We start from the raw sequence: 18187 nt of genomic DNA, 5'->3' as shown, positions 1-18187 counted from the left end.
CTGGTGGATAGAGGGGAAAAGGTCAGTGAAGCATGAATTATTGACCAATGAGAAGTGACTCAGCAATGACATGCACAGATGCAGAACAACAATGACTCGCACCTGCCATATCCATTTGGGAAGGTGAGAATATAATGTTCATCGTGCTCCAGACATGACACGCAGCCTAGAACAAGACAAGTAAAATATTTACTATAAATACATGAAGTTGTGACTTAAGGTACTGTACTGTTGTTGTTTTGAGTGTATGAAAGCAGTGCTCTTACATACCTTGGCCAATATTGTGGACACCTATGGACATGCCTAAGAACTTAGACTTAGTCCAGATATGAGCGTTGAACTGGATCTTCTTATTTAAACACTCTGCGTAGAATGCAGAAACTACAGAAAGAAGAGAGGGAATACAGGGAGCATTCAGAAAAATTAAGGGGCAATAAGATAGTGCCTTCTCTAAGACAACATGTAATCAACAGGCTGTATTTTGCTATACATTTTTCTGACCTCTAAAATGTAATGAGAAATGATCTAGATAGGTGGTGGCCATCACCGTTTTCATGACCCCACATGTTTTTCCTTTTTTGGCAGTGCTGTTAAATCACCCAGAAGAATGAAAAGAAGGCTGGACACTCACTGGGTGGGTGGTGAGAGACCTGCTCTGCCACAAAACGCACACTGTTGCCCGAAGACCACGGAACTGGACCGTCTGATACTGTCGGCTCCTGGAGGGTGGAGAGGAGAGGAGGGGGATTCAGAAGAGACAAGGGGTGGAGCTTAGCCATGTTACAAAAATACAGAACAAACCATATTAATTGTGTTATGTGTAAAGTTAACATGAGCTGCAAAAAAAAGGAAAAAGATGCTACACCCTAGCTGGTGTAGCATCCAGACTCAGAAGCTTATTTACATACAGTAGTCAAGAACCAACTAGAGCTTTTGCAGAGGCCTGAGGTCTCACCATTTGTATGGTGGGCTCCTCTGTTTCGCTGGGCAGATCCCAGTGGCAGTAGAAGACTTCTCCCAGGATTGGGTTGTAAGGTTTTTTGGCCACTGAACCTTTCCTCCCTGCATGGAAAGCTGACATGTACCACTTCACCACATAGACCATGCGATCCCGGGCCTCCAGCTGCTCAGCGATACTAGTGAAAGTCACATTAGTTAGTTAAACTACCTCACCTTTGAACATTCTGGAAAGTAAAGATTTATGAATATATCTGCTTGATACAATAGCTTGTGCCAGCGAGAGAGATGATCATTACCTTACAAATAAGTCGGGGTGTGCAAAGAAGTCTGCATACATTTCTAACAAAGATCTCCTTTCTAGGATGAAGGTAGGCAGCACCACCTGTGAAATATAAAGAAGGAGAAAAAGTGTAAAACTGTAGTGGGAAGCAGCTTGAATAGTTGATGTCAGGGAGTAAAAGGATAAAGGACCACTGCGGCGCGTGAAAGCCAGACAGAACAAAGACAGACTCCATTATAACGGCTCATATCTTAGCATGCTGCTCAGGTTTTTTTACCTTTGTGAGGTCCATGCCCAAACGAACTTGAGAGAGAAGATGCATGATGACGCTCTTGTGCTCCTCAACAGACTCGCCATCGTCATCGCGGTCATCGCGGTCATCGTGACTATCGAACTGGTCTGAAGAAAACAGCAGAGCAGGACAGGTCTCATATGGCTGTGATAACAGTTCCCTGCCTTTGTGTGTGAACACAATCACTTAGCTTTCAAAGGTGGAGTCAGTGCTCCTGTCGAACACTTGTCAAAAATCAGTGAATATCTCCTCTTGATCCGCTATCTGTGCGTACTGAATAGAAATCCATTTTTTTTTTTTTTTAAACTTCTTTTTATTGAGTTTTTACATTATAAAAAACAATTACAAAATAAACATTGAAATATATCTATATCTCCCCGACCCACCCCCCCTCTTGATGTACAATTAAATGCATATGAATAACATATAAAAAAAATATATATATATATATATATATATATATATATATACACACACACACATATATATATATATATATATATATATACATATATATACACACACATATTATACCATTATATATATAATAATTATATATTACAATAATTATTATTATCATTATTATATATATATAATAATAAAAATAAAAAATAAAGTACAATAGTACTAGTTGAAATAGCACAGGAATACAGAAGTAATAATACAATAAGTACTAAAATACTGTAATAATTAATAAAAAAAAAAAAAAAAAAAAAAACTCTTACACTCTTTCTGACAAGGGATAAACACTCATGACAGTACTCGATACACTATACACTACGAATCCACCCAGTCTGTAATTTGGGTAATGTTGTCAAAATACAAGAGAAAAGGCATCCATACTTTTTCAAATTTATTTGCAGCTCCCCTCAATGTGAATTTGATCTTTTCAAGCTTTAAATAGAACATGATCTCTTTTAGCCATCTAGTATGAGATGGTGGGACTGGTCTCTTCCAGTTAAGCAGTATAAGGCGGCGGGCTAGCAAAGTTGTAAATGCGACCACATCATGCAACCCAGCCGGCCATATTGTATCTCTGGGCATCACCCCAAAAAGAGCAATGATGGGCTGAGGACTAATTTTAATACTGTAAATGTCGCTAAGAGAGCCAAAAATCTTTTCCCAAAATGTCTGAAGCCGCTGGCATGACCAAAACATATGTAACCAGGTGGCGGTAGAAGATTTACATCGCTCACACGTGGGATCGGTGTTTGGATATATCTTTGCTAGTTTCTCTTTAGTGAGGTGAAGACGATGAAGTATCTTAAACTGAATTAAACCGTGCCTGGCACAGGGAGATGAGGAGTGCACACGCCCAAGGATTAAATCCCACTGATCATCTTCAAATGACAGACCTAAATCATGTTCCCAAATCAATTTTAAATTTATCAGAGTTTGAGGATTGATAGCATCAATTACCCCATAAATCCAGGAGATGGCACCCTTGAGATCAGTGTCCGCTGCTAAAAGGATATCAATAGGTGTGCTTGGTGGTTGAGCAGGGAAGGGATGATAACCGCTTTGTACAAAGTGTCTAATCTGCATATACCGAAACATATGGGAACGGGGCAATAAGTACTTCTCTGAAAGTTGCCTAAAGGAAGCAAATATCTTGTTTAGATATAAATCTTGAACTAGTCTAATTCCATTGCCATGCCAGGCCCGAAAAGCCAGATCTGACATGGAGGGGGTGAAAAGATGGTTTGAAAGGATAGGAGCCTGTAGTGAAGCGCTTTGCAATCCAAAATGTTTCCGAAATTGAACCCAGATCTTTATGGTATGGGCAACTACAGGGTTTTCAAAGGAGCCAGAATTAAGAGGTAAAGGAGCCGTTATCAGCGAGTGGAGTTGCAATTTAAAAGATTCCAATTCAACCCAAGCAGGAGCTTCCACACCAGAACTACACTTAGCCCATATCATAACCTTCTGTATATTGCTAGCCCAGTAATAATAAAGGAAATTAGGCATTGCCATCCCTCCCAATTTTTTCGGTCTTTGTAAAAAAGATTTACGAATACGAGGGATCTTACCATCCCATAAAAAAGCACTTAAGACTTGATCCAGTGTCAAAAAATGTTTCTTTGGAATAAAAATCGGAATACATTGAAATAAGTAAAGAAACCTGGGGAGGATGTTCATCTTTATTAGATTAATCCGGCCAGCCAACGAAAGAGGCAATGCACGCCACCGACTTATATCCTGCTTGCACCGATCGAGTAATGGTGTAAAATTTAGTTTATATAGCTTATGGAAGGAGCGTGGTACCACTACCCCAAGGTATGTAAAATGAGAGGGCGCTCTCTTGAATGGAAAAACAGCAGAAGGTATATTTAGAGCTGCTGAATTAATGGGATAGAATTCGCTTTTTTGTAAATTCAATTTGTAACCTGAAAACTTTCCAAATTGTTCTAATGTTGACAGAACATGCGGCAATGATGAGACTGGGTCAGCAATATACAGAAGAAGATCATCGGCGTAAAGAGAAAGTTTGTGCGTAGTATTCCCTCGGGTAATCCCCTCAATTGCCTGGCACTGACGTAGGGAAGCAGCAAGGGGTTCTATTGCCAAGGCAAATAGAAGAGGGCTCAGTGGGCAACCCTGTCTCGTGCCTCTATATAGGGGGAAATATTTTGATTGTAAATTATTTGTATTAACGGAAGCTAAGGGAGAAGCATATAATAGTTCAACCCAAGAAATGAAATCCTTGCCAAAGCCAAATTTCCTCATTGCCATAAATAAATATTCCCACTCCACCCGGTCAAAAGCTTTCTCTGCATCTAAGCTTATTACACATTCGGGGACTTCAGACCGGGTGGAAGTGTAAATGATATCAAAAAGCCTCCGAATATTAGAAAAAGAGTGTCTGCTACGAATAAATCCGGTTTGATCTGACAGCACCAAATCTGGGAGAACGTTCTCGAGCCGCCTAGCGAGAGTCTTGGCCAGGATTTTATAATCTAAATTTAAAAGGGAAATTGGTCTGTAAGACTGACAACACAAAGGATCTTTGCCCTTTTTGTGTAGGAGACAAATGAAGGCCTGATTCAAGGTTTCAGGGAGATGACCAGATGAATACGATTCATTAAACATAGACAGCATTAATGGGGATAAATCCTTAGCAAATTTTAAAAAAAACTCCACTGGGAACCCATCCGGTCCGGGGGATTTCCCAGATTGCATACTTAAAATGGAATCTGAAATTTCCTTTAACGTCAAAGGGGAATCCAGGTCACTTTTCTGAGAATCAACAAGGGATGGCAGTGTCAAATTGTGAAAAAAAGAATCGGAAACGCTATTGTCACAATCGGAAGTGTATAGATTGGTATAGAATGACACAAAAGAATCATTGATCTCCTTGTGGTCTGTGGTCACCACGCCCGAGGTGGTCTTAACTTGGATTATCTGGCGCGAGGCGGCAGCCTGGCGGGATTGGTGAGCAAGAAGCTTGCCTGCCTTGTCGCCAAACTCATAAAATGTATGTCGAGATTTCAATAACAGCTGTTCCGCTTTTGACGTGGAAGCTAAATCAAACTCTGTCTGTAGACAAATCCGTTGACGGTAAAGTTCAGCAGTGGGTGCTGAGGCATATTGGTTGTCTAGCTTCAAAATCTGGACAGACAGATCTTCTAATTTAGCCAACCTAGCTTTTTTAGTGTGTGAAGCATATCCAATAATTTGGCCGCGTATGTAAGCTTTTAGTGTTTCCCATATGGTGCTATGAGATACTTCTGGAGAGGCATTTGTTTCAATAAAAGTCCTAATTTGTTTTTGAATGAATGTCACAAATGCACTCTCGGAGAGCAAAAGAGGGTTCAAGCGCCATGATTTATATAGGGCAGGTTGATCAGGAAAATTCAGTTCAAAAGAAAGGGGGGCGTGATCGGATATAACTATACCATGATAAATAGGTGGGGCTGAAAGGGGTAAAAGCCTAGAATCTAAAATAAAAAAGTCGATTCTAGAAAACGTATGGTGGACTGGAGAAAAGAAAGAAAAAGCCCTACTGATAGGGAAATGAAAGCGCCAAGGGTCAAACATACCATATTGTTCCATAAAAGTATTAATAGCTGCAGCAGTTTTGGAAATGGGGGAAGGGTTGGTCGATGAGCGGTCCAGACTGGGGCAGAGCACACAATTGAAATCCCCCCCAATAATCAACTGACGATTATTGACATCAGGGATAGTAGAGAAAAAAGAGTTAATAAAGTTACAGTCATCCCAGTTGGGAGCATAGACACTAGCAAGGATGACAGGCTTATTTAAAAGCTGACCAGTAACAATAATGAACCTGCCATCTGGATCTGCAATTATTTTGTCGCTTTCAAAGGTAACGCCTTTGTGTACCAGAATGGCTGTGCCCCTAGCCTTAGAATTGAACTTAGAATGGAAGACTTTACCCACCCAACTCCTCTGAATTCTCATAACATCTGCCCTGCATAAATGAGTTTCTTGGAGGAAAGCTATTCCTACACCAAGTTGATCTAAATGTGCTAACACTTTATTCCTCTTTACAGGGTGGTTCAGTGCTTTTACGTTCCAAGAGATGAACTTAACTTTTCTGCCACTCATCTTAACTGAGCTCATACTTTTTAATCACAGTAATAATGACAGTAGCAATGATAAGTGTATGTCAATAGAGTAATATAAGGAAGAAAGAAAAAGAGCGAAAGAAAAAAAAAAAAAAAAAAAAAAAGTGTATAATATACATTATAATGACTCAAGAGTATGCCCACCCCCCCTCCCCAGCACTTACCCAAACTAAGTGCACTAAAACCCCAAAAAACACACTTGCACAAGAGGTGTATCTTAGCTCAACAATGCTTACACCTTAACTCTCCTCACTAGACAGAGGGTAAATAAACTTAAAACCACTCAATATTGTCATTTAGTACACAATTAGTTTCCACCATGTCCACTTTTTTCCCCTTCAAACTTATTGTCTGACGTGACCTTCCCGGGCAGCTTCCACCAAACCAATACATTAAAAGAAAAAGAAAAAAGTAAGGCTATTCAAATATAGCATCACACAAAATGTAAACATTGGCAACGTGTGATATTCAGACTAATAGCCCCGGATTGACGTTGAAGTAAACTAGAAATGTTATAACCACAAATTAGTTTGGGTAGGAAGATCACAGTCAATTACAACATGAGGTTGAAGTCCCACATACCATCACTCCCCGTTGTTTCTCGCCGTGCCCAACGTAGGAATAGTGGACTTGGCAAAAGCAGCCGCCTCGGAGGGGTCGGCGAATTCCTGCTTCTTCCCGTTGAAAACGAACCGGAGCCTTGCAGGGTGTAGTAGGGAGTATTTCACTCCTGCCTCTCTCAGCAGCTTTTTGACTGGAAGGAAAGCGGCTCTCCGGCGTAGTAAATCAGCACTGAGGTCGGGGTAAAAGCTGATCTTTGCTCCTCGGTAGGTCAGCTGGCCTCTCTCGTAAGACATCCGAAGAATCTGCTCCTTCGTCTGGTAGTAGTGCATCCGGACAACCATCGCGCGCGGGGGACCAGACGGCTGCGGCGGTCTTAAAGTGCGGTGGGCACGGTCAACCACAGGCGGGCGAGTGAAACTGTCCTCTCCAAAAATCTCGATCAGGAACTTTTCCATGAAAGCAGTTGGGTGGTTTCCTTCGACTTTCTCCTCCAAACCAGTAACTCTTATATTATTCCTCCTGGAGAAGTTTTCCAGGGAGTCTAATTTAGCGTACAGCTTGGAGTTCTCATCTTGCAAAGCAGCGTAGCAAGTTTCAAGCTCACCCACTCGCCCATCCACGTCCGTCAGAGCGGTTTCGATGTCGGATATTTTATCGGTGTGCACAGAAACGGTAGCTTGGAGGGTTGAAATAATAGAAGAACGTAGCTCTGATAAAATTTCGTCCTTCATAGCGGCTACATCAGCTTTGATGGCCTCTCGCAGTTCTTTCAGAGCCCCGTGCGATAGCTCCACGTTGGCATTGCTCACCGTTGATTTGCCAGCAGCATTACTGGCTGGTTTGCTAGTAGCATTGCTCGGAGTCGGCATGGGAGTCGGCGTAGTTGGTTTGCTAGCAAAGGCATTTGTTAGCAGGGACTGCTCAGACTTTGCGTTTTTACCTCTGCCGGGTTTGTTCGACATGTTAACCGGATAGAAGGTATCAGAAAAGTGACAAAGGGTGGTGAGGGGAAAAACGACGTGACTTTAGCCGAGAAATAGGGCTTTAAGCCGATAAATTATGTAATATGCGAGGAGAGCTTGTGAGGGACGTCTTCACTCCGCCATGACACCGGACGTTTCTCCAGAAATCCAGTTTTAATACACAGCCTAGGCTCTGTAAACGGGTATGTTGCTAGCAACGATGGGCACCCCTTTGTTCACCTGCCCCCCCCTTTTTTTTTACATACCCAACTACAGAGCCTAGGCTGTGTATTACCACCAGATTTTCCCCTCAAACACACACAATACGGTCAGGTAGTTGATCGTGAGGAGATACTCACTGATTTTGATCAAAAGTGATTTTGAAAACAAGCCTTCTCTGTAATAGCTGACTCCACCTTTAACAATTTGACAATTTTTGTATTTATTAATACTATTAACTACTGGTACAGTGTAGTATTAATCAAAACAGGGGTGTAATAACCCGATACCCTCTCCTGTTTCAACAAAGGAGAGCTCCGGCTTAGTGTTTAATGCATTAATAAGCACAAAAGGTGTTGGGGGAATTAATGATATATTGCATTGTGTTGTAACCTTGTGTGCTTTCCCAGTTTACCTGCATCTGTGGTGCCGTTGGACATGGTGGAGTTGAGCGATTCAGTGGTGTCAGGTCGTTTCAATGCCTTGTCTTCATTAGTGAGGGGCGAGGCAGCTGGTCCCCCTGAGGGACTGAGGGTAAGAGGAGGAGATGCAGGCAGCGGAAAAGTAGGCAGGAAGCAGAAGAGATGAGGAGATAATGAATGAGTAGGATTTCACCACCACTTTAGTGGCAAACTCTTAAGACTTTATTTTTGCTAAGCACAGCAGCCTTTTTCCCACCTTTCAAGGTATGATGTGATATATAAGACTGTATGCAGTATTGGCTGAAGGGGGGCGGGGTGATACTCACTCTATGCAGTGTTTGGGGGAAGTGCTGCTCTGGTAGAACTCGTCAGCATCGTAAAACTCATCCTCGCTGGAGGAATAGGAGAAGTCTGGCACAGAGTGCAAGGGGAGGGGCATGTGAGAAGGAGAGGGGAGCCCGCTGCTGGGGCCTGACGGGCCACTCCCTGACAGAGGGAAAAAACAAACAAATATTAAGCGTCATATATCTATGCTCTCTTACAGCATTTTATTTTTTATTTCTAAGGATTTATTTATTAAGGCATTCACACAGTATACATGTCCTGGTCAAATCAAGATGTATGTTAACTGGAGCACGCTTTACCAGCTGACCGTGTACAGTAACATTAATCTGTCTTTGACATAGTGACGGCTTCCTCCGCAGAGCATATTGACAGTCCTCTTGAGCATGCAGCCTGCCTCCTTACTGCACAGCGCATCGTTTCCATACTGCCGCCTCAGCACGGAAGACAAACAGGCCTTTCCCTTGCTTTTGTACTCTGCTTTATTATTTATTTAATGTTCATGGACACTGCACTCAAGGCTGCAGAAGTACATTATTTTTTCACTTTATTGCTCTTGTAGTTGAGTTCTTATTACATACAAGTTATCATTACCAAATAAAATGAGAAGTTTGAAGTTATTGAACTTGCAAAAAGAAATTGACAAAGTTCCCCGCCACCTGCCGATAAAGATCATGTGTGATATAATTGAAGGCTCTAGGAGAGGAACTATGTGGGCCATGAGGTCATTTTTATTATTGTCAGCTTCTGTTTCCAACGTCAAAAATGAACTTTTGACCTTCACGTTTACGCCAACATGTTTCAAATGTCCTTAAAGTTTGACATTTTGAATTACCCCAAACATTCTATCTGCTAGTAAAGGCTATGTGATTTGAGTGAAAGCATAAGAACAGCTACTGAAGGAACCTTGCGTTAGGATTATTATTTTTTTTTTTTACACAGAATGTGTTTTGTGTGCCTGCAGTTCCTTATGTTACATTATCAACAAATTAATCAAATGAACAACAAATTATGTTTTCTGTTGCTCCCAGCATATATGTATTTCTGCTAAAACAGTCAAGTTTACCTGTGCTGTTGGGAGTTGGGGTCTGCAGACTGCCCATCACAGTGACGACAGGGCCAACAGATAGCGTTGAGGGTCGTTGGTCTGACTTACACACCTGAGAAGCGTCTATAGCAAAAAGACAAAGTAGAGGAGTTAGCGCTGAAGCCTCAGAATGAAGCCAAATCAAAGTAAAATAGAATTGAAGCATGAAAATGTAGCAGGCTGACAAAATGATGAGACGCTGCAGACAGATGCTTCAGCTGCAAGGGGGGTGTACACAGTATATTAAGAGACTAAAAATGAGAATCGCCTACTTTGCAGCATCAATAAATACATTTTATATTATGTGAATTATGTCTGAAAAATGCCTAAATACAATTTAGTTAACCATTATGGGTATCATGCAAATGGACCGTACTGTGGATCTTCAGTAGAAAGGAACTCTTATTTATTTACCTTCAAACACTGAAAGAACCCTTTTAGAAACACACTTTTCAAAGCTTGGAATGATAACAAATTCGTCATACAAGAGCTTGTTTCAGATTTCACCCCACTCTCTTTAATACCACAGTGAAGCAATAGAAAGGTTGAGGGACAAAACATTTACTCAAAAGAATAGATTTAAAGTGTGAACAACAGGGGGAGCTGTTGTGAACCTCTCTGGATGATTAGGGTCTCTGAAGTCTCTTTACAGATGTGTTTGACACGTCATTGAGCACATGAACATGCGTGTCTAGATGTGTAAAAGAAACCATGAGTATGTATAAGTGTAGAACCTGTTGGTAGTGTGTTCTGTGTTGGCATCGTGGTGTCGTCTACAGGATTGTCCAGAGAGGGCTGGTAGATCCCATCCACTGGGTTGATGGTGCTCTAGAGGAAACAAACAAAAACAACATTGCCATCAAAAACAAAAACAAAAAACAATATAGCATAAGTGACAAATCAGACACACCCCCGCCACTGCCTGCTTACTAGTCTAAAATGTTGTTTAACCGACCATTAACCATGAGCTTGATATCCCACACTGCAAAACAGATTTTTGCCCAAGTCTTATTATCATTTTTTAATGTCTAGGGGGAACACAGCCAGCCTATTCGGACAAGCACATGTAACCAAATGTTCTTACATGCTAACCGCAAAGGAAGACCATTTTCTTTTACATCAAAGCCACACGTCAATGTAAGCTCTCCCCCTCGATTGGACACCAACTTCAGAGATGGTGTATCGGCTATAGATCAGCTTATCGATATACCTACCTTACAACAAAAACAGCAAAATAAAGTTTGCACCACCCAGCCTGAGGCAGATCAATTTCCTCTTGCTCCACTTCCTGGAAAGTGTGGTGAAAAAGTGGAGTTTCCAGGTTTCAATAACCAAATCAATATGAAACCAGCAGCACTGCAAGAAGACACTGGAAGTAGCATCACACAATAACTAACAGTGCCTCTTGAACTCTGAGCAACCCTTCAGTCTAAAATAGAGTTAATTAACTCCACTGGGCCACAGACTCAACTGGTAACATGTTCTAACGCTTAAGTCCCACCGGGAAGGTGGCAAAAAACCTGTGGGGACATTCCTATCTGCAGAGGCATGCCTTCATCATACCACCCTAACATCATGTGTCCATGCATTTGAATACAGCCACAAACACACACAAATGCATTCCCTCCTACTAATTAAGCCTGTAGACTGAAATGGGGTCACTGGCACCAATGACCCAACGGACAGGAACACCGCAGCAACAACGCGAGCTAAAGCGCAACCATATCGACCCTATTCTCTAACAGCTTACCCTCAGGGCTCTTGGTAGCACTGAAATGAGATCCAGACAATGTTGTGTGTTATCCTCTTACTCAAACTTGGCCTCTAGTCTGATTTTTCACAGCTTTTTTTTTGTAGTCAAGTTTTGAAGAAGTCATTTGAGATCAACAGGAACAGGCACAGTGAGTCAGAGAATGACCTGACAGAAGGTGTTCAGTTTAAAAAAATAAGTAAGAAAAAACAGTAGCTGGTTTAGGTACAAAAGTTTTAATAAAATATCAGCAGCCAGTAGACAGCAGGCCTCCCAAGATGCAACATTGACATGGTACATTAAAGATACGGTCTCTAGAGGAAGTGATGGTTGTTTTTCCAAATGCGAAATTGCCCTCTTACTACTACTCTAGGGACTATTCTCCGATTAGTTTGTTCTTTGTTTCCAGATAAACTATATTGCCAAAAGTATCCGGCCACATGCCTTAACTCACATATGATTAAGTGACATCCCATTCTTAATAGGCCTGGCTCTCAGTCTCTGCTCGAATTCATCCCAAAGGTATTCTATTGGGTTAAGGTCAGAACTCTGTGCAGGCCAGTCACGTCCATCCACACCACACTCTGTCATATTAAACTCTATACATTAAGAATGGGATGTCAGTTCAGTTCATATGCGAGTCAAGGCAGGCGACCGGATACTTCTGGCAATATAGCGTATGAGTAAGCAAAAATGTAAATGGTCAACAAAAGGCAAGTTAGGAAATGTCATGCAGAAGAACTGGGTTTGACATCCCTCCTCTGTCTTATCCTCAAGCTTCCTGCCTATACTCCATCCTTTCTACCTCTCCCTCCATGCTGGCCGACACTAGCCTAGGGCACATGCATGCATGAAAGTAATGCGAGGATTACTAATTATAGACAATTACAGAAATGTTGGTCTGTCATAGGTGGATCAGCCCACCGCCAAGCAGCAGCTAAAACCAAAGGCAGGCTGAAGTGAAGAAGTTAGCTTAGAAGGTCCTTAAGCATTGCATCATGATTCATTTATTTGTTTAAGTGAATGTAATATTAATGCAGCAGGTAGCTCGAGCTGCAGCACAAAACTGAACTAATCATCATAGCACATAATTTAGTTTGATATACAAATCCTCAACAGGCTGGTGTTCTCAGCTGAAATTATTCCTGCACTTAACAGCTATTCCCAATGGGGGGCACAAACATGCTGCTAGTGTGTTCTATTTCATATGTAGGTCTAAAGAACATTTTTCATTTAATCCACATTATAGGCGTAAAGCTCCAAAGACATCTTTAGCACAAAGCTTATGGCATGTGAAAACATGTGAGGCTAGATGTGTGGTAAGAGCTTATGTAGTGCCATTTATACTACGCAATACTGTACTTAATGACTGAGATTAAGTCAGATATTAAGAGCAGTGGAGGCATACAAGCTGTGCACTGTGCAGCCTCTGTGGGATTCTGCTTGAAGGAACATACTGGCTTTCTATGCCTTAGTCCATAACCAACAAACCAATCACATTACATTTCCTACCATACCCAATGGTATAAATGGTATACCTAAAGTTTTTTCGATTACTTTTAGAGCTTCCATTATCAAAGCTCATTTTCCTTTCCGTCCTTGGTTTTCAGTGTCTTCCATTTTCCAGTTGACTGGGAAATCTTCCCTTTCATTCCTTTCTACCCTTTTGTTTTTAACCTTTGCATTGGTATATAAAATACACCTGTACAAAAACAATAGAAAAATGTAACCAACAGCTCACTTAATATATAGTTCACTTTCCATATTTTGTAGCATTAGATTGCATGGCAATGCCGTTGTGAGGTATCGCGAGTTTTAAAGTAATGTAAAAATAAATATTTTCTCTGGTGAATTATCAATGAGTTCATTCATCAAATTTATATTTGCAATATACTAAAACAATAATGGAAACCAATGGCTCCTAGAGCAATTACAAATCAATCTTCAAACTCATAGTAAAAAGTCAAAAGTAAAAGTGCTGTTAAAACATGCAATACTGCTGGTATGGGACTTTGCATGAATACAGGACACCTGCAGAGACAGTGAAGTGCTCTTTGGATGGCTTTTCCGGCGTTAAGTGTTCTATGGTTCAATAAGCAGGCAGTGTGCACACGATAAATCAATGGTGAATTAGGTGACTCTAATAAGCAGAGAGGTTCAACATTCTATATAGACAGGCATGCAAACACACATGTACAGTATAGTCTATGCTAACACATAATCCTTATCTGCAACAATGTGAAAAGAATAGTTCCCAACCATTGCTAAAAGAGTTTAAATCTCAGATGAAATCAGGAAATTATTAATTTGGGATAGTGGTGGCAAACATGAAGGAAAGAGCCTGATAAGAGAAAGGTTATCTTAACATTAGAGGGCATGCACTAAAGATATCTGATTTATCTGATTTGTTCTGCAGTGGAGAGAAACTTAAGCAGGAAAAGAAAATTAGCAGTTTGATTTGATTTCAATTTTTGTCATGGACGGAGAATGTCAAACTTACTATAAGTCCGTTTGCGTGTTGTTGTTCGTTACTTTGGTCCTTAAAATTTTGAGAAGACAATGTTAGACTACTTTTGAAGGAAGGTGGAAGAGTCATTGTATGTAGAGAGCAATGGGATCCATCCCTCTCATCACATGGAGCATCATAATATTCACCAACTTTCCACATGCAGTAATCTTTTCATCACATGATACAGCCCTCAATCAAGTCTGGGAGCACTGGGCTACACCCTGATCAACCACCGGCTCAGATGGCAACTTTTAGCAGGGAACTCTCACACACACACACACACACACACACACACACACACACACACACACACACACACACACACACACACACACACACACACACACACACACACACACACACACACACACACACACACACACACACACACACACACACACACACACACACACACACACACACACACACACACACACACACACACACACACACACACACACCTCTCATGCCACACAATGCAGTCTCTGCTCCGATTGGTTACTGAAAATTCAGGGGCCGGACCTAAATTACCACAATTTATTAGCTAGGGATTTTAATTTAAATTTTTTCCCTACATACGATAGGGAATCAACAAAATATATTTGTTTTCTAAAGCTAGGAGGGTGGACAGAATGGTAGCGAAATGAAGAAAATGTGTTATATTCATTAATTCATGCCCCTAACACAAACTTTGTGTAAGGTAACAGACAGTGCATACAGATATGGTCTCACAAGAATAAGTATAATGGTGAAGTTGCAGAACCAAACTACAGAGAGGTCAATCAAACATGCTGATTGTGGTTACCTTGGCGATTTGCAGCAGTACAATACAGTGCTTGATGGACTCTACCATGCTCTGGAAGAAAAAAGCAGAAAAAATGAATTAAATTACTAGGAACCTACTTGAAAAGACAATGAGGAAAATTAAGTGAAAGTTAGGACTTACACAAGTGGTCTCTTTCAAATTTTCAATTCTCTGTTAAAGGCAAAGAGAACAGGATTTAAAATCCAACAGTAATTTAAAAAACAAACAGACATACACTGGTTTAACTGCAAATACAGCGCAACTGGTGGTAAACACAGGTGGATGATGTTTAACTTACTGCAGTAGCTTTTTTGTTTGTTTGAAATCTACAAGACAGTTTCCCACACTGTAGGGATCACTGACAACCAAGTCAAAAGTGGCCAAAAGTCAGTACTAAAATCGGGGAGGAAGTGAATCACATGAAAATAAACTGACAAACCCTTTAACTACACTGCTTCCTCCAACAATACTAAACACCTATCAGAGGTAACTTACTTTGAGCTGAAATGCCATGCTATTAAAAAAAAAATCTGGTCTAAAAGGTCTTAAAAGCTGTAATGTTGCAAATGCTTATTTAAACCAATAATTGTCTATAAATAATGACAGAATGTATTTGTGTCTTATAATGGTCCCTTTAGGACATACGTCTCCTTACTTCAGTGGTTCTCAATTATTTGGTTCTGCTAATATTTATTTATTTATCTGTACAAAACCACTGTATGAGTTTCTGGCATGAGCATTCTGCATACAATCACCTTATTATCAAATTAGATAACAAAAAATAGCTGAGATAACTTCTGCAGCAAAAAAAATCAAAGTTCAAACAAGACTGCTCAGTCTGTGTGAATCTCAGGACAGAGAAACAAGAGAAAATGATTCACTGAGGTTTACATTTCATTAAAAAAAAAATTAAACATAGTTAAGGTGGTGTTTTTTTTTTATTATTATAGGCCAATAGGCCTTCTGTGATGCGATAACCAATAATTCATTAATGTTATTATTAGTCTACTTGCTTGATTCCGTTTTAAATAGCCTACAGAGACACTTGGAGACACATGTGGACATTGATTTACTGCAAATCGCGGCCTTTCGCACAGATATGACCATACACAAGCACACGTCGCTCTTGCTAGCACTTTAAAAAAGTTTTTTTTTAGTCAGTTGGAAATCAAGGCAGCCCGCGCCCCCCCTGACAACTCACGGCAGGGGGGCGCGCCCCACCATTTGAGAAGCACTGCCTTACTTTATTAAAAAGGTGCTCCGAGGAACTTTCAGTTTTTGTTCATTATTGCACTCCCTTTGGACAAAAGCGGTAGTATTTTTACTACGCCAGCTGTAGTTCCTGGGTGAGCGTACCCATGACAAACGCATTAAGGAAAATGATATAATAATAGCATTTTTTGCAATGATGGTCTTGTTTGCTGTTACATGTAATTTATGATTATCAGAGGGAAAATAGAAGAAATATTAAAAAGTTCCTGGTAGCACCTTTAATACACATATATACATTGCCTCTTGTTCATCAGCTACCATCAATACCTTCAATATGCCATATTTAGCTGAAAAACAGTGTCCATTAGTCGAATGACATAAATGTTTCAGAAACTATTTTGATAATTAAAAAATTACAAAAGATTTATCAAACAAAAATATCAAACCAGGGATAGTTTTGCCGCTTTTCTTTGTATTTTACATGATTGTAAACTGAAAATCGTTGGGTTTTGACCGGTCATCGGATTAACAATCTGACTCTGCAAAGTCTCTAATCACAAGTCTGTCAGTTGGCCTGTAGATCAGTTGAGGACAATTTGTTTTGGTGCAACTGGATGTGGTGAAACATTGTGGTAAGATCCAACTTTCAGTGGGTCTGTCTGTCTTTCATCTGCACTAAAAGTCATTTATGAACCAATGCAATAACCTTAGAAGATGTTCTGTCAGCTGTAAAGTGACATGTGACAGATATGAATGTTGCACCAAAGTGACGGCTGTATTTTTTTCCAGCACCCTTGTGTCAGCCTGTTTCCCCCGCTGTTAGCCTGGGCTCTTAATGACAGCGAGAACAGCTGACCAGAGAGCAGACACACAAGGACAGAGCAGCACTGCTGGTACTCACTCTGCGTGATTCATCCTCTTTGGAGTCCTTGATCTTCTCATCAAACAGCTGTTGGGAGAGTGACAGAGAACGAGCCATGAAAAGGAAATAAAACAGAGGTTGAATATGCTCCAAGGAGGGTACACAGTAAAATGAGAATTTGAAATGATCAGAAGGCCAATCTGTGCAGAGAACGTTCTGTAGCTTAAACCAATTGTCAATCAATGCAAGTAGTAAGCATTTCTCACCCCACAAAAGCATTTTTCTGACAATACTTATTTTTCTGCTTTATCAACATGCTACTACAAATATTATTTCTAATAACTTCTGCTTTGTTACAGAAAAGAGTTTGATCACCAAGGAATAAATAATGGGAAGGCCACGACACAGATTCAACTTAAGCAATGCTGTTTACAAGATTAATTTCAAGATTGAGGGTAACTTTCAAGTTGCAATTTGGTGTACATTATTTCATCATTTCGGAAATACTTTAAAATATAATATGACCTCTGGGTGTTTGGCCAAATAATTCAAAACCAGTGGCACTTATCTTACATTTCTCTAATAATATAAAAGTGTAAAACACAAACAAAATGATGATCATGACGGATAGGTGTTGCTCCATTGGGTCCTACCTTTAACTGGTCGATCAGAATCTGTAGGTAGGCGTCAGCTTCAGCTAACTTCTTATCAAATTCTTGAACACTCGGAACCAATCCTGTCTCGGCCTCCTAAGGATGGAGAAACAAACATATCTAAGCATTAGTGCAGCCCTAACAATATCCATGTCAACAGCCATGCATTATGAAAAAGTAAATTGCACAGCCACTAGCAATAATACAAGCCATGTGTTGACATTTTAGCCATTGATGAAAAAGAGCTTGTCCCCGTCACCTCCTTGCCAGGTAAGCTTTGTAAACTGTTACACAAAATGGTGGACAGAAACATCATCAGTTCAGGAGAATCTTCCAGCACCGTACTGTACTGAGGTAGATATGAACACTATTGTTTGAAGGCTAGCCTACATAAAAGGTCAGCAGGTCTGTCTGCCTGCGTGCCTGACTGACTAACTATCAGCAGGCCAGCAAAATTCACACTTCAACCAGACTGAATCAAGAAAAAGTAATGACGTTATGAAGTGGAAACTAGCTAATGATAACCTACAGAATCATGTGTGTAAAGTCATTGAGGTGCACTCAAATAAATGATTTGTTAATTAGCTTCAGAATCAGAAACACACACGAACAATCCAGTTGAAGGTGCCACATGACACCAAAAACAGCAAAGCTGAAGACACTCTTAAAAAAAATCCCC

The 18187-nt window shown here is 40.5% G+C and overlaps 1 protein-coding gene across 3 annotated transcripts in view; it reads right to left on the bottom strand.

Annotated features, from left to right (window-relative positions):
* The window catches only part of osbpl9 (oxysterol binding protein-like 9), a gene marked incomplete at its 5' end in the record, with an annotated part of 37637 nt that overhangs the window by 3251 nt on the left and 16199 nt on the right, over positions 1-18187 (bottom strand). For 2 of the 3 annotated variants that reach the window (XM_080032611.1, XM_080032610.1), the window contains 15 exons: positions 103-166; positions 271-381; positions 632-719; positions 956-1136; positions 1257-1342; positions 1518-1639; positions 8282-8394; positions 8615-8774; positions 9697-9801; positions 10452-10545; positions 13968-14006; positions 14782-14832; positions 14923-14952; positions 16895-16942; positions 17509-17604. In XM_080032611.1, the coding sequence (XP_079888737.1) occupies positions 103-166; positions 271-381; positions 632-719; positions 956-1136; positions 1257-1342; positions 1518-1639; positions 8282-8394; positions 8615-8774; positions 9697-9801; positions 10452-10545; positions 13968-14006; positions 14782-14832; positions 14923-14952; positions 16895-16942; positions 17509-17604 (1388 nt within the window). The remainder of the gene's footprint in view (positions 1-102; positions 167-270; positions 382-631; positions 720-955; positions 1137-1256; positions 1343-1517; positions 1640-8281; positions 8395-8614; positions 8775-9696; positions 9802-10451; positions 10546-13967; positions 14007-14781; positions 14833-14922; positions 14953-16894; positions 16943-17508; positions 17605-18187) is intronic. The other variant, XM_080032609.1, reaches the window with a different exon arrangement.

This window comes from Ammodytes marinus, assembly GCF_949987685.1.
Source record: "Ammodytes marinus genome assembly, chromosome: 8".
NCBI classification, from domain to species: domain Eukaryota; kingdom Metazoa; phylum Chordata; class Actinopteri; order Uranoscopiformes; family Ammodytidae; genus Ammodytes; species Ammodytes marinus.
This window is presented reverse-complemented; position numbering and strand designations above follow the sequence as displayed.